We start from the raw sequence: 25,768 nt of genomic DNA, 5'->3' as shown, positions 1-25,768 counted from the left end.
GCTTATGAAAAAAAAAGTAAAATTATCACTGATACCTTTGAATGTAACATGCAAATCCCCTCTAGCGTTTTTAGAAACGTCTTCAGGGAACGGTAATCCTTCTCCTTTGAGTACTTTGATATATCCCGGATGAATCACATCCACTATTTGAGTTACAATGGTCCGGCCATCGATTCCGGGAATCTCCAGTCGAAATCCTAGCATGGCGTGTTCCAGAAAAATTGTTTCCGTGAGATGTAGGTCCTGTCCACTTCGAGTAAATCTTGCGTGGGGCTTTTCCTGCACTACAAAAACAACATCCGACGGTATGGTTTTGGCGTTGCAATCCCCGGCTTCCGGAAAGCGTATCCTTGCGTTACTAGATATGCCAGCCGGAACGTGAATCTTGAGAGTTTCTTCCACCAGGGTGGTGCTCACTTGAGCCTCATCCAGGAACTCTTCTCGAACGATTTGCATCTTCTTAAGGGCACCGTGGAAAATCTCCTCCAGTTCGAGCTCAATCACGTGTTCTATATCGGGACCCTTCGTCTTGACATTGGAACTATCATCATTGCACAATGGGGGAGGACTTGTGACGGAATCGATGAGATCACCGTAAGGTGAGAAAGTAGCAAAAAATTCTCTGGAGAGAAATTGTAAAAACTTAGGCCTGAATTAAAACAGATCATCTATTCTATATTACTTGTAGATTCTCATGCAGTCGTTATCAAAAAAGTAAGGCTTAACAAATCCCTTAGGAGTTACCACTCCCTTTTTCAATCCTTCTTCACCATAGATGTCAAAAATTTCCTTCCGTAGTGGGTCAGCTGTATAAAATTAAAATTGGATTTATGAAAACGGAACCTAAATAATCTAGAAACAAACTTACACAGCACCTCGAAAGCTTCATTCAACAGTTCCCAATAATGTTCGATGGACATCGAGGGAAACGGTAGTTCCGGGGCATCATGGAAAGTGTTGTGCGGATGACAACGGACGGCATATTTTCGATAGCTGAAACAATATTGACAAATTTAACAGTTTTTTTTAAATAACCGTCTATTACTAAATGATTGTTTAATGAAACATATTTACGCCAATTTTATTTCTACTTCCGATGCAGTTCTTGGAACATTCAAAATGGCGTAGTAATCGAAACCCATGGTAAATGATCAATCTGTCAAAAAAGGCCAGTTTACTTGGATTGATTCTCCTAAAATTTTCTATTTACGTATATATGTAAAATATTTCTTTTCTTTTTTTATATAAATAAACCTGAAATTCTGAAATCATAAATCCGAATAAGATTTTGAAACTGTATTTGAAATTTCAATCGAAATTGAAACTGTATTTAAAATTTTATTATGTATCTGAAATTTGTATATAAATCTGGATTTTTAATCTGAAATCTGAATCTGAAATTTTAAATATGATTCTGAAATCTCAATTTGAATCTGAAATCTGAATCTGAAATCTGAATCTGAAATCTGAATCTGAAATCTGAATCTGAAATCTGAATCTGAAATCTGAATCTGAAATCTGAATCTGAAATCTGAATCTGAAATCTGAATCTGAAATCTGAATCTGAAATCTGAATCTGAAATCTGAATCTGAAATCTGAATCTGAAATCTGAATCTAAAATCTGAATCTGAATCTGAAATCTGAATCTGAAATCTGAATCTGAAATCTGAATCTGAAATCTGAATCTGAAATCTGAATCTGAAATCTGAATCTGAAATCTGAATCTGAAATCTGAATCTGAAATCTGAATCTGAAATCTGAATCTGAAATCTGAATCTGAAATCTGAATCTGAAATCTGAATCTGAAATCTGAATCTGAAATCTGAATCTGAAATCTGAATCTGAAATCTGAATCTGAAATCTGAATCTGAAATCTGAATCTGAAATCTGAATCTGAAATCTGAATCTGAAATCTGAATCTGAAATCTGAATCTGAAATCTGAATCTGAAATCTGAATCTGAAATCTGAATCTGAAATCTGAATCTGAAATCTGAATCTGAAATCTGAATCTGAAATCTGAATCTGAAATCTGAATCTAAAATCTGAATCTGAAATCTGAATCTGAAATCTGAATCTGAAATCTGAATCTGAAATCTGAATCTGAAATCTGAATCTGAAATCTGAATCTGAAATCTGAATTTGAAATCTAAATCTGAAATCTGAATCTGAAATCTGAATCTGAAATCTGAATCTGAAATCTGAATCTGAAATCTGAATCTGAAATCTGAATCTGAAATCTGAATCTAAAATCTGAAATCTGAATCTTAAATCTGAAATCTGAATCTGAAATCTGAATCTGAAATCTGAATCTGAAATCTGAATCTGAAATCTGAATCTGAAATCTGAATCTGAAATCTGAATCTGAAATCTGAATCTGAAATCTGAATCTGAAATCTGAATCTGAAATCTGAATCTGAAATCTGAATCTGAATCTGAAATCTGAATCTGAAATCTGAATCTGAAATCTGAATCTGAAATCTGAATCTAAAATCTGAATCTGAAATCTGAAATCTGAATCTGTAATCTGAATCTTAAATCTGAATCTGAAATCTATATCTGAAATCTGAATTTGAAATCTGAATCTGAAATCTGAATCTGAAATCTGAATCTGAAATCTGAATCTGAAATCTGAATCTGAAATCTGAATCTGAAATCTGAATCTGAAATCTGAATCTGAAATCTGAATCTGAAATCTGAATCTGAAATCTGAATCTGAAATCTGAATCTGAAATCTGAATCTGAAATCTGAATCTGAAATCTGAAATCTGAATCTGAAATCTGAATCTGAAATCTGAATCTGAAATCTGAAATCTGAAATCTGAAATCTGAAATCTGAATCTGAAATCTGAATCTGAAATCTGAATCTGAAACCTGAATCTGAAATCTGAATCTGAAATCTGAATCTGAAATTTGAATCTGAAATCTGAATCTGAAATCTGAATCTAAAATCTGAATCTGAAATCTGAAATCTGAATCTGAAATCTGAATCTGAAATCTGAATCTGAAATCTGAATCTGAAATCTGAATCTGAAATCTGAATCTGAAATCTGAATCTGAAATCTGAATCTGAAATCTGAATCTGAAATCTGAATCTGAAATCTGAATCTGAAATCTGAATCTGAAATCTGAATCTGAAATCTGAATCTGAAATCTGAATCTGAAATCTGAATCTGAAATCTGAATCTGAAATCTGAATCTGAAATCTGAATCTGAAATCTGAATCTGAAATCTGAATCTGAAATCTGAATCTGAAATCTGAATCTGAAATCTGAATCTGAAATCTGAATCTGAAATCTGAATCTGAAATCTGAATCTGAAATCTGAATCTGAAATCTGAATCTGAAATCTGAATCTGAAATCTGAATCTGAAATCTGAATCTGAAATCTGAATCTGAAATCTGAATCTGAAATCTGAATCTGAAATCTGAATCTGAAATCTGAATCTGAAATCTGAATCTGAAATCTGAATCTGAAATCTGAATCTGAAATCTGAATCTGAAATCTGAATCTGAAATCTGAATCTGAAATCTGAATCTGAAATCTGAATCTGAAATCTGAATCTGAAATCTGAATCTGAAATCTGAATCTGAAATCTGAATCTGAAATCTGAATCTGAAATCTGAATCTGAAATCTGAATCTGAAATCTGAATCTGAAATCTGAATCTGAAATCTGAATCTGAAATCTGAATCTGAAATCTGAATCTGAAATCTGAATCTGAAATCTGAATCTGAAATCTGAATCTGAAATCTGAATCTGAAATCTGAATCTGAAATCTGAATCTGAAATCTGAATCTGAAATCTGAATCTGAAATCTGAATCTGAAATCTGAATCTGAAATCTGAATCTGAAATCTGAATCAGATATCTGAATCAGAAATCTGAATCTGAAATCTGAATCTGAAATCTGAATCTGAAATCTGAATCTGAAATCTGAATCTGAAATCTGAATCTGAAATCTGAATCTGAAATCTGAATCTGAAATCTGAATCTGAAATCTGAATCTGAAATCTGAATCTGAAATCTGAATCTGAAATCTGAATCTGAAATCTGAATCTGAAATCTGAATCTGAAATCTGAATCTGAAATCTGAATCTGAAATCTGAATCTGAAATCTGAATCTGAAATCTGAATCTGAAATCTGAATCTGAAATCTGAATCTGAAATCTGAATCTGAAATCTGAATCTGAAATCTGAATCTGAAATCTGAATCTGAAATCTGAATCTGAAATCTGAATCTGAAATCTGAATCTGAAATCTGAATCTGAAATCTGAATCTGAAATCTGAATCTGAAATCTGAATCTGAAATCTGAATCTGAAATCTGAATCTGAAATCTGAATCTGAAATCTGAATCTGAAATCTGAATCTGAAATCTGAATCTGAAATCTGAATCTGAAATCTGAATCTGAAATCTGAATCTGAAATCTGAATCTGAAATCTGAATCTGAAATCTGAATCTGAAATCTGAATCTGAAATCTGAATCTGAAATCTGAATCTGAAATCTGAATCTGAAATCTGAATCTGAAATCTGAATCTGAAATCTGAATCTGAAATCTGAATCTGAAATCTGAATCTGAAATCTGAATCTGAAATCTGAATCTGAAATCTGAATCTGAAATCTGAATCTGAAATCTGAATCTGAAATCTGAATCTGAAATCTGAATCTGAAATCTGATCTGAAATCTGAATCTGAAATCTGAATCTGAAATCTGAAATCTGAATCTGAATCTGAAATCTGAATCTGAAATCTGAATCTGAAATCTTTTTTTTTTTTTTTTTTTTTTTTTTTTTTTTTTTTTTTTTTGTACGTTTTATTTAAAGAGGGATTAACCTGTTGTTTTCAAGGAAAAATTTAAATTACATTAAAAAGTTCACACTGTTTTATAAAATTAATCACTAGCTTTTCCTTTTTTTGATTGTTCTCCAGTTTATCTGCGAAGCTGCCACTAGGTAGTATGTTTCGTCTCTGCTCGTCAAATTTTCGGCATTCTAACATAATATGTTTAACCGTCAGCTCAGTGCCACATGTTTCACATGCTGGTGATTCTGTTCCTTCGATCAGATGTTTGTGCGTTATCCAAGTGTGGCCATTCCTTAAGCGAGTAAGCACCTTCTGCTCCTTCTTGTTTTTCACGTCGTTCCATTTTTCCGTTGTCGGTTTAATTTCTTTTAGTTTAATATTCTGCTGGTTGCGCCAGTTTTGATCATGCTGCAGCTTCAATTCCTTTCTCAACCATTTTAGCGCGTCCGCTTTAGGTATTTTTGTTAGGTGTATCTCTCCATGTCTGCCCAAGTTTGCAAGTCGATCCGCTTCTTCATTTCCGGCAATACCCACGTGACTTGGAATCCAGACCATCGTAACGTTCTTTAGGTTTTTGCTGTGTAGAATGTTTTGAATGATCGGATGTTTGATTCCGGATTCCAAGGCAGTTAACACGCTAGCTGAGTCGGTATACAAAACAGTGGGAGTATTTGCTTGCTCGATTGCTTTATCAATGGCTATAGCTTCTGCCGAAAAAATTGATAATTTTTCCGGCAGGCTTTTGGAAATGTTCTCTTCCGTTGGGTTGTAGATGCCAAAACCTACTTTTCCACTTGCCAGTGAGCCGTCAGTATACACTTCTCTTCTGTATCTGTATTTAGTGGCTTTCAGGTTGGCAAACATACTGACTGCCGACCTCTTGTTTCGACCTGTTTTGAATTGGTGTTTGATTGACCAATCAATAGTGGGCGATTTTTCGTTCCAGTATTTAGCTGTTTCAGTACGAAGTCGATAGATCGGTGGGATATGATCATTAATCGTTTCTGATAACAGATTATTTGCTCGGTTTAACAAGAAGTTTTCACTACTGTTCGCTCTTTCTGCAATCCATATTGCTTTTCTAGCCCAGTTTTCGGTGACAAGGTGTTCAAAGGGGGCTACGCCGTTCTCTACGTAAAGAGCCTCAATTGGTGTTGAGCAAAATGCGCCGGATACTGTTCGGAGCATGTTGTTATACGTCGTTTTAAGGCTCATAATGTTTTCAGGTTCAAACAATTCCCAGCCATAAAACAGTTTTGACATAACTGTTGAAAATCCGATTTTTAGTAGAGATTCTCGACTTCCAAGGCAGGTTATTATTTTTAGAAAGCGGATGCGTGCTGCGCATTCTCTTTTTAACATTTTTATATGGTTGTTGGCATTACCTTTTGCGTTTAATTCCACTCCCAAAATTTTTGCTGTTTTTGTTTTCACAATCTCCGAACCGTTGGCTGATAACTTTTGTAGCTTCGCAAATCTGTGCCTGCCCTTTGTGCCGCAACACGTATGCAGCAGCGTGCTTTTCCTCGCGTTTATAACAAATCCGTTTTTCTCCGCCCATGATACGATCTGGTCAATTCCATGCTGTAATCTTTTTCGACAGATTGCTATGAACTTACTTCCACAGATCAATAGAATGTCGTCCGCATAAATAAGCACCGATATCGCTTTTGGTATACAACTAAACAGCTCATTGATTACCAAGATAAATAATGTGGGAGACAAAACCGATCCTTGCGGTACTCCAGTTTCTTGTGGACGATCTGTAGAAAAGACTCCACCTACTACTACACTGAATGTTCTTTCCTTCAAGAAATTTTGGATTACTTGGTACGTTCGGTTTCCAACTTTGGCCTTTTTTAATGCTTTCAGGATTCCCGGTCTCCATGTTCTGTCAAAAGCTTTCGAAAGATCAAGGGAAACCATTTCTGAGTGAAATTTGGCATGGCGGTGCTCGGTGAGGATGTCTTTAAGCTGACTAAGGTGACTTGTTGTTCCTCTACCATTTCGAAAGGCATGCTGGTTTGGGTGGATAAGGTTATGTTTTTCTAAATGTTGCTGCAGACGTTGGTTTATAATTCTCTCATAAATTTTTCCCAGACAAGATGTTAACGCTATAGGTCGAAAGCTGTTAGTCTCTCCCGGTTTTGGAATTGGAACAATTAAACTTTTTCTCCATGATTTTGGATATTCACCACATCGCCAAAGTGTGTTAAATGTGTCCAAAATTACTTTTTTCGCTTCTGGTGGCATATTTCTCACCATGCTGTAAGTGATTTCGTCAAAGCCTGTTGATTTACCAGCACATTTGTTAAGGGCGGTGTTAAGTTCAGTTCCAGAGAAATCTGCATCCATATTGTTATTTTCAGGGATGGACAGGGGAGGAAGGTATTCATCCAATGTTTCAGGATATTCGCAGGTAGTGAAGCTTCGTTCGAATATATCTGCCAAGTGATTCGCTATTAGTTGTGGATCATCTATGAATCTTCCTCCTATCGACATTCTTCTTGTACGATTAGCTTTACGACCTGTTATTTTGCTGAATCTCTGCCACATTTCAGAGACGGGGGTACTTGGATTAAATGATTCACAAAATTCATTCCACGATTGATTCTTTGTTCTTTCTACAGCTGTTCTTGCCTCTGCCCTGGCTTTTCGAAAATCTTCATTTCTTTCTTCCCATTCACGTGCTGACTTGTTTGTTTTTTGCAAAATTTTCCACTTCTCTTTCCGATTTTGGATGAGCGTGCCGACTTCCTCTGTCCACCATGGAGCGTATTTGGATGCGGTTTTTCCAGTGGTTCGTGGTATCGATTGTTTCGCAGTTTGGAAGATTGTTCGGGTGACATTTTCGATATTCGGCCGCGATATGGAAAGAAGTGAGTCGCTTATTTCTTGCGAGTATTTTTCCCAGTTGGCCTCTTTGAGTTTCCACTTTTTGACAACAGGAACTGTGGGGCAGGCACTATCCAGCTCGATGGTTATGGGGATATGATCGCTGTTGTTAGGGTCTGATTGGGTGGTCCATTTAAATTTGCCAATAATGTTGGTTGAAGCGAAAGAAATGTCAATTGCTGTGTCTTGTTGATTCTGATTGGGACTAAATCTGGGTTTAGATCCGTCATTGAGCGGTGCCATTTCAAAATCAGCTGCCCACTTGGCAACAGTTTCACCCATGTTGTTAGTGAAATTGTCCCAAGTGAAATGTCGACTGTTAAAATCCCCTCCAACAAGGTACGGGGGGGAGAGGTTGGACATCAGTTCTCTTAACGCCCTGTCCGCTCTGTTATAATAGCCTGATTTGAAATAGTTGTATATACAGATCAGAGTTACTTTCACTGGGGAAAGTAGTCTGACTGCTACCGCTGGGATTTGAGGATCAATATCGATCAGCTCGTGTGGTGCTTCTTTTAAAACACCCATCACAGCTGAACCTTTTCTACTGCCGGGAGAAAACTTCGATGTGTACAAGCAATAGTTTTTGGTCAGCAGTGCGTTGTAGGAATCGGTCATGGTCTCCTGTAGCATCAAACAAATAGGTAACTTACCCCAGATCATCCGTGTTAACTCCGGTTCGTTGCACCAGAAACCGCGAACATTCCATTGGAGGACAAGGAATTGCCCCCTAGAACGAGCGGGTCGTGGACGTTGTACTTGCGTGGGTGTTGAGTTTCTGAGAAAGGGCCCTCTGCTAGTCCCTTCGCCGGGATCCCATCTTGGTGTGGTGTGGATTTGTCGTACTGTTGCCAGATAGTTTGTTGTCAGTGGACGTAGCAGAGTAGGGAATGACCTGGGGAATTGATTTGCGTTTGAAACTGTTCGCAATGATGATATTGAGGAACTTACCCGCAAGTGTCCCGGGTGCCCCCGTACGACATGCTTCCAACGCACATCTGGCGTCCCAGGATCATGTTGGGCAGCCGACGGGGGGCGAAGGCTTTGGGACAACGTTGCCCCCACCGAGGAAGTGGAGGTCGGGTCACCTTCAACAGGTATGAGGATAGCGTCCTGGATGGTTACCGATCGCTGCCACATATTACCAAGGGACTGATGCTCAAGTCCCTCGAACCTCGGGTGGGGTGGAATCTCCTCCTGGCTTTTGTTGATGGATGCTGGTTGTGTTGCAGTTTGTGTGATTTTGGGCGGTGTGGTGGGAGTATTGGTGGTGGTAGTAGTATCATTTTTGGTCGGTTTAGCTACGAAAAAACTTTCCCTTAGCTGCAGGGGCTGCTTTATTCGTAGTTTTGCCTTCTTCTTCTTCTTCTTCGGACGAAAGTTGTACTTCTTCTGTGCTATCTAGCTCTTGGTTTCTACTTTGCTTCAAATTTTTACAGGTCGCTTTTTCTGCCAGGGGAGATTGTGGTCCTCGTTTACCGTTGCTATTTTTGTCCGTTGAGGGGTTTGCGATTGGCGTTGCTTGGTTTTTTCTCGACTGTCTGGTGAAAGGTTTTGCTGCTTGGATGTCAGGTTTTTCTAGCTGTTCCGGTTGTTGTTGCTGCTGCTGCTGGGTTGTGGTGGGTGTTAAGTTTTGTGATCGGCTCATAGGAGTAACAGAACGGCTGCGGTCTTTTGCGGGTGTTGTCATAGAGGGAGACAAGCTGTTTTCTCGGAAATATGTTTGTTCGCGCCAAAAAATAACAACGCGAGCGAACTTCATCAAAATTTTCTACCGCATCATTACCCAGCCACAAGCAGCATCGATGGCTGTATCTTTGCCACACGCATCTGCTTTAAGAATGATCAATAGTGCGTGTGTGCAGCAGCAGTACCTGTAGTGTAAGCAAAGGAATAGGCGATAGCCGATCAGCCTTGATCGGCTATTACAGGCTGCTGTTGGTCAGTCAGTAGCGAGACAAAGGATAGAAGAAAGAAACCACCCGTGTCAGTTAGTCGCAAGCAAGCAAGAACATACAGTCCACTTATTGTTTTGTCGTTGATTAGAAGTTAAGTGTTAATTATAATTAAAATTGTTCCCCCGTGATCGTATCACAGTACCGCTAAGTGTTGATTGCTTACTGTTCGAACTACCAAAAGTCTGGGAACTTCCGCGGTTATTCTGAACCAGTGCGCCGTGAGGGATTTGCCCTAACAATGTTTGTACCTTTTCCTTGAAAATTTTATGATCCAATGCCATTTTTCGGTTTTCTTTGGTGAGCTGCTCTATCGTAGCAGTTAGTTTTTGCACATTTTCCATGAGATTTTCGATGATTTTATCTTTTTTGGCACTGTCGTCATCGGTGACCGACGCATAGGTGGGTTTGGCATTTAGCGGGCCAACCCTTTTCCGAGCTTCCGCCCAGGAAATAGACTCATCCGTTTTGCAACGGATGACCGCTTCCTCATGGCGATAAAGTGGACATTTACGTCCCGCCGCGGAGTGCTCAGGCAATAGCCTTCACTGCAATGTGGGCATCGAAAAGTTTCCTTGCAATTGTTGTCAGTGTTGGAGTGGCTTCCTGCACAACGTGTACAACGTGTGGGTTGATCACAACGTTTTTTCGTATGGCGATAATTCAAACAATTTTTACAAAACATCGGGCTCTCATAGTAGGTGCGGATTGGTACTTTCATCCAACCGAAATAAACTTCTTTGGGCAGTCTTGTACTTCCGAAGGTTAAAACCATCATTGGCGTATTGACTTGTTTCTTGTCGACAAATTTTGTGATTTTTCGAACTGCTGTTACTCCTTGACCTTTGAGCTGTTTGAGAATTTCTTCTTCCGGTACGTCTGTTGTCTCCTGAAGGTATACCATTCCGAGCGTTTTATTGAGCCCAGGATGGTCGATAATCTCAATCGTAGTATTGGTATCCAATTCCTTTATTTTCTTCAGATTTTCCGCCAGCTGGATATTAAAGGTACTCAGAGTATAACAAAGCCCCTTTCCATCGATCGCCATGTTAACTTCTTTTCTAAGTGGTTTACCAAGTTTAGCCTCAACAGCTGAAGCAAACCAAAATGGATTTTTTGGTAGCGGTGTGGGGTTTTCACCCGGTCGTTGCACCTTCAAGAATATTTTGTGGCCGTCAAAAGTCGACGAACGCATGTAGGGAGGGATGGGGGATGAATCCACATACTCTATGGACCCCCCACCCCCAGGGGGTGCGCCATCCATGGCGCGAAGTTTTATTTATCGTTTCTCACGATTTGTCTTGTTTTATTTCAAACGCAATCACAAACGGTAAAAGGGGGAAGTGAGGAAATTTACACCCTTAGACACCCACTTTTGGACCCTTCCCAAAAGATCACTTCACCAATATATTTTTATTTCTTTCTTATATTTCAACTTAGTAGGTGCTGCTATTTTTCTGAACTATACTGTAACCCGATTTCGGATTTCTAGCAGTAAACTTTCGAGTAGTTCAGACACAAACCACTGCTCGATTTTGACGAGCTCTCTAACTCGAATTATAGCGCACACTTTATTTTCGCTCTCACACTCTTCTAGTTATGAAGCTCAACTTCCAACCAATAGCCGATGATCGGCAAGAATTCACCCGATCTTCCACTTATACCCAAACACTTTCCCATATGCTACGACACGGTGTGTTCGTAGCCATTCTTGTTTGGATTTTTTTTTCTGCCAACAAGCTTCCCCAACCACACTACTACATTCACTTCCCGGTATTTATTTTATTGGGGATCGCGCGGAGCTCGAATTCAACGATTCACCCAATACCGTTTGAAATACCGGAAAACTTTAACTCGAAACAACTCGCAGTTCACACATTCGAATGTACCGCGGCGTATTTTAGGATCTTCGCATGACGATCATACGTAAGTACAACCGTATTTACCATCCATAAAAAGTCCAGAACATCGAAAAAACGGCCAAGAAATCAGAGCAAAAACTATCCGTACTTCTGATTTCCATAGGGTAACCAGAATGAATCTGAAATCTGAATCTGAAATCTGAATCTGAAATCTGAATCTGAAATCTGAATCTGAAATCTGAATCTGAAATCTGAATCTGAAATCTGAATCTGAAATCTGAATCTGAAATCTGAATCTGAAATCTGAATCTGAAATCTGAATCTGAAATCTGAATCTGAAATCTGAATCTGAAATCTGAATTTGAAATCTGAATCTGAAATCTGAATCTGAAATCTGAATCTGAAATCTGAATCTGAAATCTGAATCTGAAATCTGAATCTGAAATCTGAATCTGAAATCTGAATCTGAAATCTGAATCTGGAATCTGAATCTGAAATCTGAATCTGAAATCTGAATCTGAAATCTGAATCTGAAATCTGAATCTGAAATCTGAATCTGAAATCTGAATCTGAAATCTGAATCTGAAATCTGAATCTGAAATCTGAATCTGAAATCTGAATCTGAATCTGAAATCTGAATCTGAAATCATAAATCTGAATCTGAAATCTGAATCTGAAATCTGAATCTGAAATCTGAATCTGAAATCTGAATCTGAAATCTGAATCTGAAATCTGAATCTGAAATCTGAATCTGAAATCTGAATCTGAAATCTGAATCTGAAATCTGAATCTGAAATCTGAATCTGAAATCTGAATCTGAAATCTGAATCTGAAAGCTGAAATCTGAATCTTAAATCTGAATCTGAAATCTCAATTTGGGATCTGAACTTTGGATTTGAATCTGAAATCTCAGTATGAAATCTGAAACTCGAATCTGCAATCTGAATCTGAAATCTGAATTTTAACTTTAAATCTGAAATCTGAGTATGAATGCAGAAGTACGTATAACACTTAAAATCAAAAAGTTGGTCTCTTTCCCAAACACTTTATTCATCAGTAGATCTCTGTTTTATCTATGGAAATGATAAGTGTCAAAACTTCAGGATATATTGAATGCTGTTTTTTTAACTTAATTGTCGAAATGATTTTAAGCTTAGAATAAATTTAAATATTTTTAACTTTGATTTAGCGTCCTCAACTATAGTATCGTTAACTTTAGTATTGTTAACTTCAGTATCGTTTACTTTAATTTCGTTCATATTAGTATCCTTAACTTTTGTATCGTTAAGTTTAGTATCAATAACTCCAATATTGTGTACTTTAGTATCGTTTACTTTAGTATCCTTAAGTGCAGTATCGTTCACTTTAGCGTCGTTTACTTTAGTATTATGATGTTTAGCTCTATTAGGTGATTTAGTTTGAACTCTAGTATCATTAACTGCAGTACCGTTTACTTTAGCGTCGTTTACTTTAGTATCATGAACTTTAGCTCCATTAGCTGATTTAGTTTGAATTTTAGTATCATTAACTGCAGTATCGTTTACTTTAGCGTCGTTTACTTTAATATCATGAACATTAGTTCTAATAGCTGATTCAGTTCTAAAGTTCATATTGTTAACATTTCTGCCTTCAACTTCAGGAGCGTTCTTATCTTTGGCTTTCTTGGGACACTTCTCTTGGAGAACGCAGACACCGCCGATTTCCTTCAAAACATATCCTTTGACGCATTGGCATGCAAACTCGCAGTTCCTCCCCGAGTCCGATTCTGGTTCTGCGCACGTGGGCGGAATTTCCCAAGCACACGTGCTGAATTCCTCATTGGGACGACATGTTTTCGCCATTTCTTGAAGTGGTGAAACTAGTGGAGATATTAAACTTATGTAAAAATGTGTCTTTTTATGACAGAATAAAAGTCATTACCTGCCTCATGGCTGAAGGCTATATTTGCCAGCATGATCAAAAACGTTGCTGAAGCCCACATCTTCCACTACAATCTTACACGTGCGACCGATAAATAGGTTAGATACGGTTAAGCTAGCAGTTTATAAAGTCGCTTTCGTTAAAAAAGGCCGCGATAATATTACCCGGTGATCGTTTCGTTCCGTATTAGCTGAACTAATTGTACCTTGGGGTGCTGATATAAAAATAAGTTTGTGGTGAAAATATTTGTAGCTTTAAGGTTTCTCATTGACAACATATTCTTTTTTTGTATTTGCAACGGGTAGCCATAATTCCGGATTCCAACATAAAAATAACTTCAATCAATAGCAAACAAGCAATGTCTTGATGTCCTGGGCTAATGTTCTGGGCCAATACAATTTTTTTAAACACCAAATAGTTATCACCCATTTTTGCAACTTGTTGCATTAATAACTATGTTGTGTCCTTGAATGTTATTGAAATATTTTGAAATATAACATCAGTTGACACAAATGTAGGAAATAAGATTGGGATTAGTAAATAATCTGAATAAAGTAGTTGGATATGAATAATACTTATGGGCAACCCTACTTGATATTCACTATAGCAAATTGATCAACCCTTCGATTGACAGGACCCGTCGTTAAAAGGCGTTAGGGTGGTTAGGGTGCTGTTAAACTGAGACGACTAGCATCGCGTTGATTTGCTTCCTGTGCACGCGACAAAACTGCTCTCTTTTACTTTCCGTGGAAAAGGCACAGACCTGACATACTGAGCGCTTTGGAAAGCACGACAAAACTTGTCATGGCGTTTGAAGGATTGAAAGATAAAAGTTGAAACGGGTTTTGGGAAGAATGTAACAATGAAATCGAATGGAATGCAAACAGATGAGAGGGGCAATATCCAGTTTTGACACAAAAATTGCAATCTCCTGAGAGGGGCAGCACGAATTGGATACAAACCCCTGAGAGGGGCAGTATGATAACTTGTTAACTGATATACAAACTCCTGAGAGGAGCAGTATCAAAATATTGATTGATGGAAGTTACAAACTCCCGAGAGGGGCAGTACTAGAGTTTTGATGGAGGAAGTAGCCTACTGAGAGGAGTAGTACACAGAAAAAAATAATGACAATTACGTGTCATTGAAAATGATTACCTGTAAAATAAAACTGCATGTAATCCAAAAATTAAGTAATTTTAAATAGAGTGCTTTGAAATTAAATAAAACGTCATTTGAATTTACAGCAAATGCTCTGTAACAAAAAGGAGCATGATACTTGCCGTAGTTTTACAGGTCGATGTAATTTATTTTCAAGTTAGCACATAATTTACAGGCTTGTTTCAAATTACAGGGCTGTAAAATTTTCGGTTGACAATCAAAACAAAAGAAAATAAGACAAACAGAAAAGAAAATTTGGTGTCAGCAACTGTCCGTTTTGTAAAATTGCTCGTGCATATCCGGAAATCCATCCGGTGGAGTAGCGTCACAATAACAGTTGGCCACCAAAGCTGAAAAAGTGTCATGTTTAATTAAGGTGTATCTGTCGGGAACAGTGTACAGGACCAGAACTTTTTTTATTGGATGGAGTAAGTTTATGGAATTGTGTCGGTGAAATCTCGGAAATGCATTCCTTGGTAAAACTTTCTTAGCTCTATGATGAAGAGGAACACCTCGCATCATCAAATTTATCGTAACTGTTGAACCAGTTAAAAAGCTGGGTAAGAAAGAGTATTTAATTTATACTGCTTGTCCTTAGGAGTAATATTCTAGCCTCTTTAGATTGTCCATTTGATTAAATACCTATATGCCTTCAAAAGGTTTAAAATGGCTCCAAAAGGTAATAACAATAATAATAATAATTACAATTACAATAACATAATTCGCATTAAAAAAATCAGCAGGCAAGTAGATGTTTTCGGAGGGCCTTCTTCAGACGCCCACTACGGCAACAGAACGGTTATCTTATAAAAAAATCCTTACCTATAAGGCAATGTCCAGAAAAGTTCTCAAATTTCATCGATTTTTTTGGAAAACGCACCACAACCACTCTCTGACTAGACCAATTATTTTTGTTTATGTTTTTATTTAACGGCGCAAGTGAGATGTAGATAGTGACAAAGACTTTTCCATTTGCTCAAGCGGGATGCAATGCAAATCTACAGCCATCAAAAGGGATAATCATGACTGAAATATGTCTGATTATTCCTTTTCGCCAGAGCGTTACTCACGATGAATCAAGTAGCGTTACTGACTTTATTTCTCTTTTTTCTTCAAATCTGACAGTTTTATATGACGATCAGCTGATCCGCAGCCCATCAGCAGGAGATATTGGAAATAATTACATAATAATGAACAGGAAAAGAAAAATTAAATACAACCTGCGAAAAACTTAGTTCTGGTCGCGACACTGTGCAGAAATCCTTCCAGTCTTGTGCTGTAGTGCAGACACCGTGTATTCTCACACTCGTTAAGCGGCTTTGCCGCTTCCAGTGATGTTGTTTTGTGCTCAGTTTGGCTGCCAATCTCAAAGGTATATTGGTCGATTCTAGCGGTCGAGATAATTGGAAATGTTTTTAATGTTGTTTTAAAATACGATCAAAGGGTTCATTTCAGCAAAATATCGTCTTGTTTGAAATTGTTCAGTTTGCTTTGTTCAGTTGCTATCTTTTAATTTTTTTTTGGAGCAGATTGATTTGCAATACCTAGGTACATGTTTTTGACATTTTTCTTCAGACATTTTAGGCCTATCGTCAGATTACCAGAATATTATTCGTTTTTTTCGCTACTGCTAAAAATTATGCCACTGATTCTTGTTTTCTTCACAGCTCTAACCATGGAAATAATCGAGTTCGGAAGCTTTCAAATCCCCGACCAAATTCAGCATCCACCAGTCTGGAGTGGTAGACACCACGACCAAGAACAGTATTTAAATTTGGACTCCGTATGTGGACATATCTGCCATGTGAATAGCACACTTTCATGACAATAATCCGATAAAAAAATTCAAACATCTTCAACCAATTTTACACGATTGACGTGCGTCCGTTGGCGTGTATAATGTCCAACAAATCTGTAACAAGGCAGTTCACTTTGCCTTCGGAACCAAATCTGGCAAGATTGTCATCTGCAGTCTTCTTGCTGATAGCGTGCGAGTCGAAAGCATCACAGTTAGTTCTAATAAAATAACTAAATTAAAGTGGGTCACAATATCTAAACAAATCAATGTTGTTCTAGCATGCTTACGAGATGGTCGAATAGCAGCATATCGATTTCAAACGAACATGGATTCAACTGTCTGGGATGTGATTGAGCTCCCCAATCTGTGGGATGATGCAGACCATCTTCCAGTGGGAAGCTTGAATGTTGAACTATTACGAGTCGGTCGACTATTACGAGCTGGTCGTTTTATCAAAAAGAACGCACTTGATTGCACTGTTGTGCAATTATTATGGAGAGGTCAAAGCGTCTGAGAACCTGAACAACTTTATGAAAGCAGGTGGTTTATCAATTCTTCTATTTAAATTTTTGATTTTATATTATTAATTGTTACTTATTCTAGGTCTCATTCTAGTCTGAGTCAGGTGCAACAAACTGAAGGAAACACGTATTCGATTGCCACTCTAGTCGGAGCAATTTTCACTTTCAAATCAGAACTGTCTGTCGAATACCGACAGGTACTGTCCGACATGAATCCAACCAAGTACTCAATATACGGGCTGGTTGTAACCAAAAATCGTACATGCTGCATTTTTGTAGGCTACCCAGCGAAAAGTTTCGATCATCTAAGCATCAGATCTCCGACGGTCTTACTATTCTATCAGCTCACAATGAAGGATCCACTGAAAATTTTGCTCGCAAATCCAACGCTCCGCATGACCGACTATTACGATTGTGCCGAAGTCATCAGATTTCGAGGGAACAGAAACATAAACACCGTGAAATCTCGAGGATTTGGCTGCTACTCCAGCTAACATGGACGACAGCTACGCTTACGCTTTGAAACTACAACTAATTAAACTCGGTTCAAGGATGAGTTACTTCAAGAAACGTTGTCTCCCGATAGCGAATGTTCTGTTCAATCAATCACAGTTTGTAACTTTGATTATCGATGTCCTGCATGCTACCAAAATTATTTACTTCATGTTACACAAAAAGCAAATGCAGTTACTGAATTATCGACAGCTGCTCCCAATTCGCTGCCTAAAATACTTCATCTTCGATTTCACGAACGACCATTTCCCGGGATATTTTGAACATGTTCATCTGTCTCTGAAACCAATCATGGCACAGGGCATGGCGAATGCTCATCAGATGCTCAGTGAAACCAACGTTCCGTTGCCCCAGGAAGAATGTACCTTCTGCGGAGAGCTAATCCCCGAAAGCAAGCTAACCTGCAGTCAGAATCAAACGTTCCGCTGCTCCGTTACCAGGATTCAGATCCTGCTTGAGGACAAGTTTGTTACGAAAACGGTGTGCGAAACGTACGATCGCTACTCGTTGGATGCGGACGAGCTGGCTAAGATTTTCTACGCCGACGGTGGTCAGCTGAACATTTACTACGATTTCTGTAGTATGCAATTTTGCAGGCGCAGTGTGGTGAATTCATGAAAATTCAAGTCTAATATGAAAATTGTATGTTGTTAAATAAAGCTATTGAAACTTATTTTGCAATATTTATTTTCACCGAAAAAAAAAATCAAAATTTCATATTTATAATAAAACAAAAAAAAAATCAGTGCACTGAACAATCCAGTGAGCTGAAATTTTACAGTCCTGTAATTTTCAAACAGCCTGTAAAATAATGTAAGCACTGAAAAATAAAGATCAAGTAATTTTTTTCCGGCCTGTAAAATTGCGGTAAAAGTCCTGCTCCTTTTTGTTACAGGATATTTGCCGTAATTTTACAGAAAATAATTTTTTCTGTGTATAGGCAGTATAATAATTTTAAACAAGACGTGTAAACCCCTGAGAGGGGCAGCAGGACGATTCTGAGTTTTAGAGAAAGTAGATACAATCTCCTGAGAGAAGGGCAAGGCAGTCGGACTAAGACATCGCTAAGAAATTCAATGCCCACCGTCAGAAGGTTTCGTCTGTGCGAAGGAATACGATCTTATCGGGCCAGTAAGCAACCAAACCGTACATTGAAGAAGAATGTAGAAGCCAAAGGACGGACCCGGAAGTTATACAACAAGGTTCTAATGAAGTACGACGGATACATCCTCATGGATGACGAAACGCACGTGAAGATGGATTTTGGGCGACTTCCTGGCCAGACATTTTACACAAGCCACTGGGTCGGGGTGATGTCTCCGGCAAGTTCGAAATCGTTTTTGCCGATAAGTTTGCAAGTGAAAGTGATCTGGCAAGGTATTTGCAGCTGCGGACGAAAAATCCCGGTTTTTGTGAAAAACAAGACCATGGACTCCGAAATGTACAAGGAGGAGTGCCTGAAAAACGTTTTTTTCCGTACATTATATCTAACAAAGGACCAGTTGAGTTTTCGCCAGATTTGGCAAGCTGCCACTACAGCAAAGAGGTACTACAGTGGTATCGGGCCAACTGGTGGATTTGGTTGAAAAGGACATTAACCCACCAAACTACTCTCAATTTCGCCCTATCGAAAAATTTTGGGCAATTGTCAAGCAGAAGATGAAGAAGAATGGTAGGGCGACTCGGGATGCAACAGAGATGAAGAGATTGGGGAACAAAATGGCCACCGAGGTCAGTGAATACGGTGTCCAAACTATGATGAGTGGTACTCGACGTAAAGTTCGAAAATACATCAAAACAACATCGGAATATTTTTTTTATTATTTTTCCTTTAAAGTGCAATAAAAAACCCTACATTTTAAGTACAAAGCATTTTTATTTCGTTTACATACAGTGGCGTTGAGGACCAAAAATGTGAATTTCTGAAGTGTTCACACGGTACATGTATTTATTTCTTGACCAAAATCATCCAGCACTCCCTAATTAATAACGGATATTCGAAAATTGGCATGAATTTGGTTAAATGGCAAGATAGTGCTGCCATCTATGACTTAAAACTAGAGAAATAGTGTTTGGTTATTAAAAAAATGTGATCGATATTTACTCTTGGACTCGAACTCACGGACACCGGCTCAGGAAGCAACTGACTTGCCAACTGAGCTATTTCACAAAATATATAAGGAATGGAAAATAGTGCATAGAAATGAATGAATGAATGAATGATAAAAAAGAGGAAATAATATCAGACGAATCAAATCTAGAGTTTGTTTTGATTAGGTCGTAAGAGCCAACATAAACAAAATTGAGTTATTCACTGCAAACGATTGAAAAACATACTTTCTACGTTAGGTAAAAATTTGGTTTCATTTGATCAATAAATAAATTTTAGAACATGATTTGAATTTAAGACGTATAAACACTTTCTCATTTTTGAGTGCAATTTGGTTCTAACGACGTTTTGCGCAGCACTGCATTGCCGTGATGCAAAATGACGCAAAACAACATTTCTTCGGGTTGGTTCTTGCGACGTTTTGCATTTTGGAAGGAAATTCTTTGCCAGGTGCTAAAATGTTTATTTATTTCAACGGGAATCGTTTAAAAGAGTGTTTCTGATTTTCGCAGTGAAATAAATTTCTTCATCTTGTTACTGGGTAAGTGCAATAATCGTTAGTTTGGAGTCTAAACTTTTTTCAACCTGATAATTTTTCTCCCAACAGTGGCAGCCAACATAAAAGCTTCGGATGAGCTATTTCTGTGGTTTCTGCACTCCTTGAATGGTTATTAGAGTTATCAGAGGTAGTAATCAGCCATTTCCAGTTGAATAGGAACCAAATTCACAGTCCCTCGCAGCACAGATTCCAAGCTGCAGCACAGATATGATTAGAAGATAGCTAAACTCCAATGTTAAGAGACTTGGATGGGGCCCTCTTACCAATTTTGTAGAGCGCATATCACCCGCAGACAACGCTTCAGGGATTCAAACGTAAGTCCACTTTATTTAATCCTCTTTTTTAAGATGCTTGAGAAATTACTACTGGAGGAATTACCTCAAATTACTTTACACAAATTACAAATAATTCAGTCATACCCCAGAGGAATCATAATATGTTACAGTTTTAGAAATTTAGTTCTTGAAGCAAATTAGCAGAAATAAGCGAAGGTTAGGACAAAATAAGTCATGTTGTCAGATAAAATAAATCAATTTGAGAAACGTCGTTTGCGCCAAAAACCTAATGCAAAAGGTCGTAAGTACTTGTTTACCCGAACATCTAAATTTCTGCCCGTATCTCTCTCACTGGCATATTCCTCATCTAATACTGTATCGCATATCAATTTTTAAGACAATTCTCAGTCACATTTGAAATACAAGATTTGAAAATGTGTTACAAAACTTCAGCAGCGATTTTCTCGAAACAAGTCGGGTGGCTCATACGACCTAATCAAATCAAAATCTAGAAATAATCAGAGAGGAGAAAAAATAAAATTAGATAAAGAAAGCGGAGAAAAAATATTCGGTCGGTTTCAACAACAAAGTAATTAACAAATGACTTAAATCAGACATGAATGACATAATCATTCACAATCGTCAAATGTTCTTCTACACTCAAAAAACTTTTTACCTTATCGCTACGTGAAAATGTACATAGATTTTTGCCAAACGGAAATTCAAATGGAATCTTTGTGAATTTCAAGTAACAAACAGAGCTCGCGTTGTGGATGAATTCCACTTGAAGCGTACGTGGAAAAGGAATTCGTTCTGCTACATGCAATTCACGTAGATTTCATATTGGTAGGTATGAACGTAGAGCGTGTTGCATTTTAGATCTTAAAAAAATATTTCACTTCACTAATTTTAATGAAATACCACCGATAAAATGGCAATTGGCAATGGCGTTTGCTGGGCGTCTTCGAATCCTGTAAAAATAGCAAAAAATGTAAACAAAAACGACACGACAAATTCTTACTACTCTCGAAAAATCAACTTTTCCATCTCCCTGAATGTCTCTTTATTCCAGCATCAACTGTTGGATCTACGCCATATTGAATACTGTATCCCAAGCAACATTTTAAACTCCTAATAGTTTTGTAAGAAAACAGGGAGGTTTTTTTAGAGGGATTGAAAAAGCGTTGAAGGCTGTAAAGATTATTTTGCGAAGATCGTTATAAAAACTATCTGCGAGACAGCTACAAAACGACTACACAACCTGTTTTGAAAACCCCTATCGAGTTCACGATTATTCATATTAACCCTGTATTTATTGGCATTCAAGGACTCTATACAGCAATTTTAAAACTTTGCTATAAAACCGAAATGGGTATACTTGAATGAGCGTGAATGACGTTTCAAACGGTTGAAAAAAGAAAAAAAAACTCAGTTTGCAATGTAAACAAACTGAAATTTCGGCTTATTTTCTAATAAGGATCCGAATACTCGAGGAGGTGAAACTGGAGCAGATTTAAGAACTTCCGGCGAACACACAATTAAGTTCAGTAAAGAGCTGCTGTCGCCACTGCTTGGCCATTATAGGAGCGGTACGAGAGTTAGCAGCCGGATCCTGTAGGAATAAGTTCGACAAAGCAAGGAAGAACTTGTAGGTGTTTCAATTCATTCTTATTAAAATGAGAAAATTATTTTGTTTGGTTATATTGCAGAACTTCGCCAAACTTCTAAAAAATCTGCCGGAGGCGGGTCAAATTTGACGGAAGCAGATACCATCAACTTTCGGAGTTTGCAAAATTCAGATGGCTCCGAAAAGTGGCCGGAAGCGAGTAAAGAACCCCTGTAATCAAGCTTGCGGTAGCCATCTTCGGAGCAGTGTTTCTTTAACAGAAGTGAAAAGTTTAAATAAATGCATAATAATGATAAACAGCTATAGTGAGTTTTTAATTGTTTTGTGGTTTTTGCATTTCGCCATCTATTCAATTTAAGAAAAAAACACAGATTTAGAATCGCTAAAAGTTGGTTTGTAATATATTATTCTATATTAAGATTTACTATTCCGCAAGTCTAAGTGGGCTCGCGGTTTATTCACCAGTTTTTTCAAATATTAATCGATAAAAATGAAAGCGCAACCCGTTAAGATATGGAGAAGCCTATTTATAACTATATTATAAACATAACAGTACTTTTATTAGTCGCTAGTCGTTTTTTTTAGTCTTGGCGAATGATATATTTTTCGTTTTATACCAATACAAGCAACTTCAAAACCTTTCCCGGATGAAAATTATTCACGCAAAAAAATAATGTGCATCGAGAATTAATTATCTAACCTGCTGACGAAAAAAACTGGTTGTATAAGGTTCTTGTAATGTTCTCTTCAGAACCTCCTGTAGGTGGGCCTTTTTACTCTTATAGGTGTTTTATACATGTTTTAATGGGGTTTATAAAACTTGACGTCGTTTTATAACGAGGTTTTATATCTCTCTTCCAGTTTCTTATAAAATTAAAATTGTTACTTGGGTATGCTTTCACATAGATGCTACGTGAATGATCTATACGGATCACTGGTTTTTCACTTAAATCGAATGTGTCTTTGTTTTGACAACAAACAGCCGTGTGAATTTCACGTACGGATCAAATGAATTTGTATTAGCTTCGTAAGTCGAGCAAAAATTCACGTAATGAGTGCCTACATGAAAATCTAGATGAATTTAACGTTTCCTTTTCTGCTGAGTGTACGAACATCCAGAGTTCACGTGAATAACCGAAAAGCAACTCATAGCCTGCTGATCAATCCCATTTTGAAAGTAGAACATTGTAGTGCAGATTTCTTTTCCAAGCACGTAGAACCGGTACGAGATAATTGAATAGAAAAATTATCCTTCCTTAAGGATAAAAAAAAAACAAATAGCTTGTCAAGAATATGTTGACGCCGAAATTTGGGGGGTTTTAATAGTCAAAAAACTTATGGCCTAGCGCTATTAGTGTTTTTCACTGTAACACATTAAGGAACGCAAAAAAAGCTCAGCTTTCTTTCATTGTATCCGAGAGCCCACAGGTTGCGAAATTTCCATGAAGAAATACATTTTTTGCTGTCAGATACATTCATAATAAGGCTGTTTAGGAAACTTAGGCCACCCATGCTTTAAATTAAAATTATTCGCAAATATATTGTTTTTTTTTTTGTGTGAACCGATAGCTGTTTTGTTCAGCTACTGCGTATCCAATAACCCGCAAAAAATGGATTGAATTTCACAGACACGAAGACAATTTGTCTCCTTAGTGGTTTCACTTTGCTAGGGACAACAAAAGAAACTATCCTGATTTTAAGATTATTTTTAGAGAATAAAAAAAAAATCTATGAGTTGAGAGGCTGTGATCTGACTAAAAAATAACATTAATAAAAGCCAATAGGTTAATTTTTGTCAATATGTTTATTCAACTCTGATTTTTATTTATTTGACTATTTTGTTTCATTTGTTTGTTTCTTTTTTTCTTCTTCTCTTTGTTATGTTTGATTGAATATTGTATTTGTTTGCATTCGCTATAGTACCAGATTGTTGGTTTTTCTCCTTTGACTAGTGTTTGGTTTTTTTCTCGTTTGACCTTCCGTAAAACATCCACAATTTTATCTAGCTTTTGTCCTGTTCATCTCACATTCGTTACAATTCTTGTAACTGCCATTCTTTGATGCAAAACGGTACTGCCTTTGATTTCAATGTATTCCGTCGGATTGTAACATTTTTTTTTATTGTAATTACAAACTCCTTCTTACTTAAGTGTTTTGTTAAAATGGAGCACGTTCACTGCACTGTTATAAGATATAAGATCTTTGGAAAAGTTGTAGGTTGAATAATTGAGTTCAATTTCACTATTGTTGATGTTCTTGTTCAGCGGTTTCCTTTTGTTTTTGTTTTTGGTAGTTTGCCTGCAACTGTGTCACGAACATTGAATTATCTCTAAAATGGTTAGATTTCAATTTGTCATATAATGTTTTATAACGTTAATTTCCGTTGGATTTATGATTTTTGTTTTAACTTTTTTTTTCTTTAATAATCGTATGTATTTACACTTTACTTGTTTTATTTTTACAAACATTTATTCAAAACAATTTTTACTTGTAATTACGCCTGTTGCCTTAGATTTTTGTTATTTTTTTTTATTCAACGCAGATCTGTTTTCTTCTTCAATACAATAACGGTTCTCGTTCGCTAAAATACCAGAAACCTTCAATTTTGATTATTCACATTTTATTAATCGAAATTTTGTTTTAACTTACGATTAAAACGCTCCAAAATGACTAATGTATACAGACTTTGGTATATTCTGACTGGTAAATTTTTCGTGTTTTGAAAATTTCCCCTCTCTTCTTTCATCGATTCAACTAAGGAAGATTTTTTTATATTGAACGGAAGTCTGTTTGTTTTAAGTGGAATCATGATCGTTAATAACAATTCGGTTTTGTTTTTTTCTCTTTTAATACAATATTGAAAAATAATCTTATAAAATAATACGGTTCTGTTATGTTTTTTTTTTGTATTACGCTCTTTTACCGTAATTGTTTGTTAAGGCACATTCAAATATATATAGAGACTAAAAAAGTTCACTTAGACAACACTGATCGATCTGATTTTCGCTGCAAATTCTGTTCTTACTTTTCCTACCGTTATAGTCCGTAACTTTGCGCTGGTTCTCATTACTCTTTGTATCCATTTTTTGTTTTGTTTCTTCTTTTCATTTCATCACACCAATATCGATAACAACAACACTTAGGTTTACTTTGTATAAGTTCTAATTTGTTTCCTCCTCATATTTCATTTCATTTTATCAATCGTCACTATACCAGTGCGTACTTTTCTGGCCACCCTATGAGTATTTTCTAAGTTGTAATCGGTTCTTTCACAGAAGAACAAAAGTGAATGGTGGTTTACCGTAATATGAGAATATTAAAACTTTGGAATGCTCCATCTTTTCCTTCTCCAATTGATCCTAACTGACAACGCGGTCATTTGATTCTGCTATTATTTTGGCATCTACGCTTCCGCTTAGTCAGCTCGCGAAGATTTGTACGTTTTTGAATGTTTTATTTGCGGGTTTTTTTTCACAGCTTTTCAAAATGTTCGATATCTGTAACGACGTTTTTTTTTACTCGAGTGAAGTTTACCATTGTACAGTTGCTGCTCAATAGTTATTTACATTAGATTTACTATACCATTTTTTTCTACTTTTGATCGAAATATTGTGACAACTATCGTGCTGAACGGTTAAAAGTTTTGTTTTATTTTTGGCTTGGCATTTATTGGTATGAGATTGTTTTCCAATCATATACATGTGTGTAATTTTTGTGTACACGATACTGGAATATGAAGTGTGCCACACATCAATTTTCATAATCATT

The 25,768-nt window shown here is 37.0% G+C and overlaps 1 protein-coding gene and 1 long non-coding RNA gene across 4 annotated transcripts in view; one reads left to right on the top strand and one right to left on the bottom strand.

Moving 5' to 3' along the window:
• Positions 1-15,523, bottom strand: part of LOC129758820 (dnaJ homolog subfamily B member 13-like) — a 28,083-nt gene extending 12,560 nt beyond the window's left edge. The window contains exons 1-4 of one of the 2 annotated variants that reach the window (XR_008740072.1): positions 15,420-15,523; positions 869-993; positions 683-806; positions 36-622 (exon numbers count right to left, since the gene is read on the bottom strand). Coding sequence is in view for 1 of the 2 variants with exons in the window: in XM_055756455.1 (XP_055612430.1) it covers positions 36-622; positions 683-806; positions 869-993; positions 1,075-1,142 (904 nt within the window). In the remaining variant the exon portion in view is untranslated. Of the gene's footprint in view, positions 1-35; positions 623-682; positions 807-868; positions 994-1,074; positions 1,236-15,419 lie in introns of those variants that run through there. The other variant, XM_055756455.1, reaches the window with a different exon arrangement.
• Positions 14,878-18,023, top strand: LOC129758822 (uncharacterized). Of its 2 annotated transcripts, none has more exons than XR_008740074.1 (4): positions 14,878-15,157; positions 16,265-16,606; positions 16,674-16,935; positions 16,999-18,023. It is a non-coding gene; the product is annotated as an uncharacterized LOC129758822 (long non-coding RNA). The 2 variants fall into 2 exon arrangements; XR_008740073.1 differs by lacking the exon at positions 14,878-15,157 and adding an exon at positions 15,767-15,969.
• The last annotated feature ends 7,745 nt before the right edge of the window (positions 18,024-25,768 follow it).

The sequence above is a fragment of the Uranotaenia lowii genome, chromosome 3 (assembly GCF_029784155.1).
Source record: "Uranotaenia lowii strain MFRU-FL chromosome 3, ASM2978415v1, whole genome shotgun sequence".
Classification (NCBI taxonomy): Eukaryota; Metazoa; Arthropoda; class Insecta; order Diptera; family Culicidae; genus Uranotaenia; species Uranotaenia lowii.
This window is presented reverse-complemented; position numbering and strand designations above follow the sequence as displayed.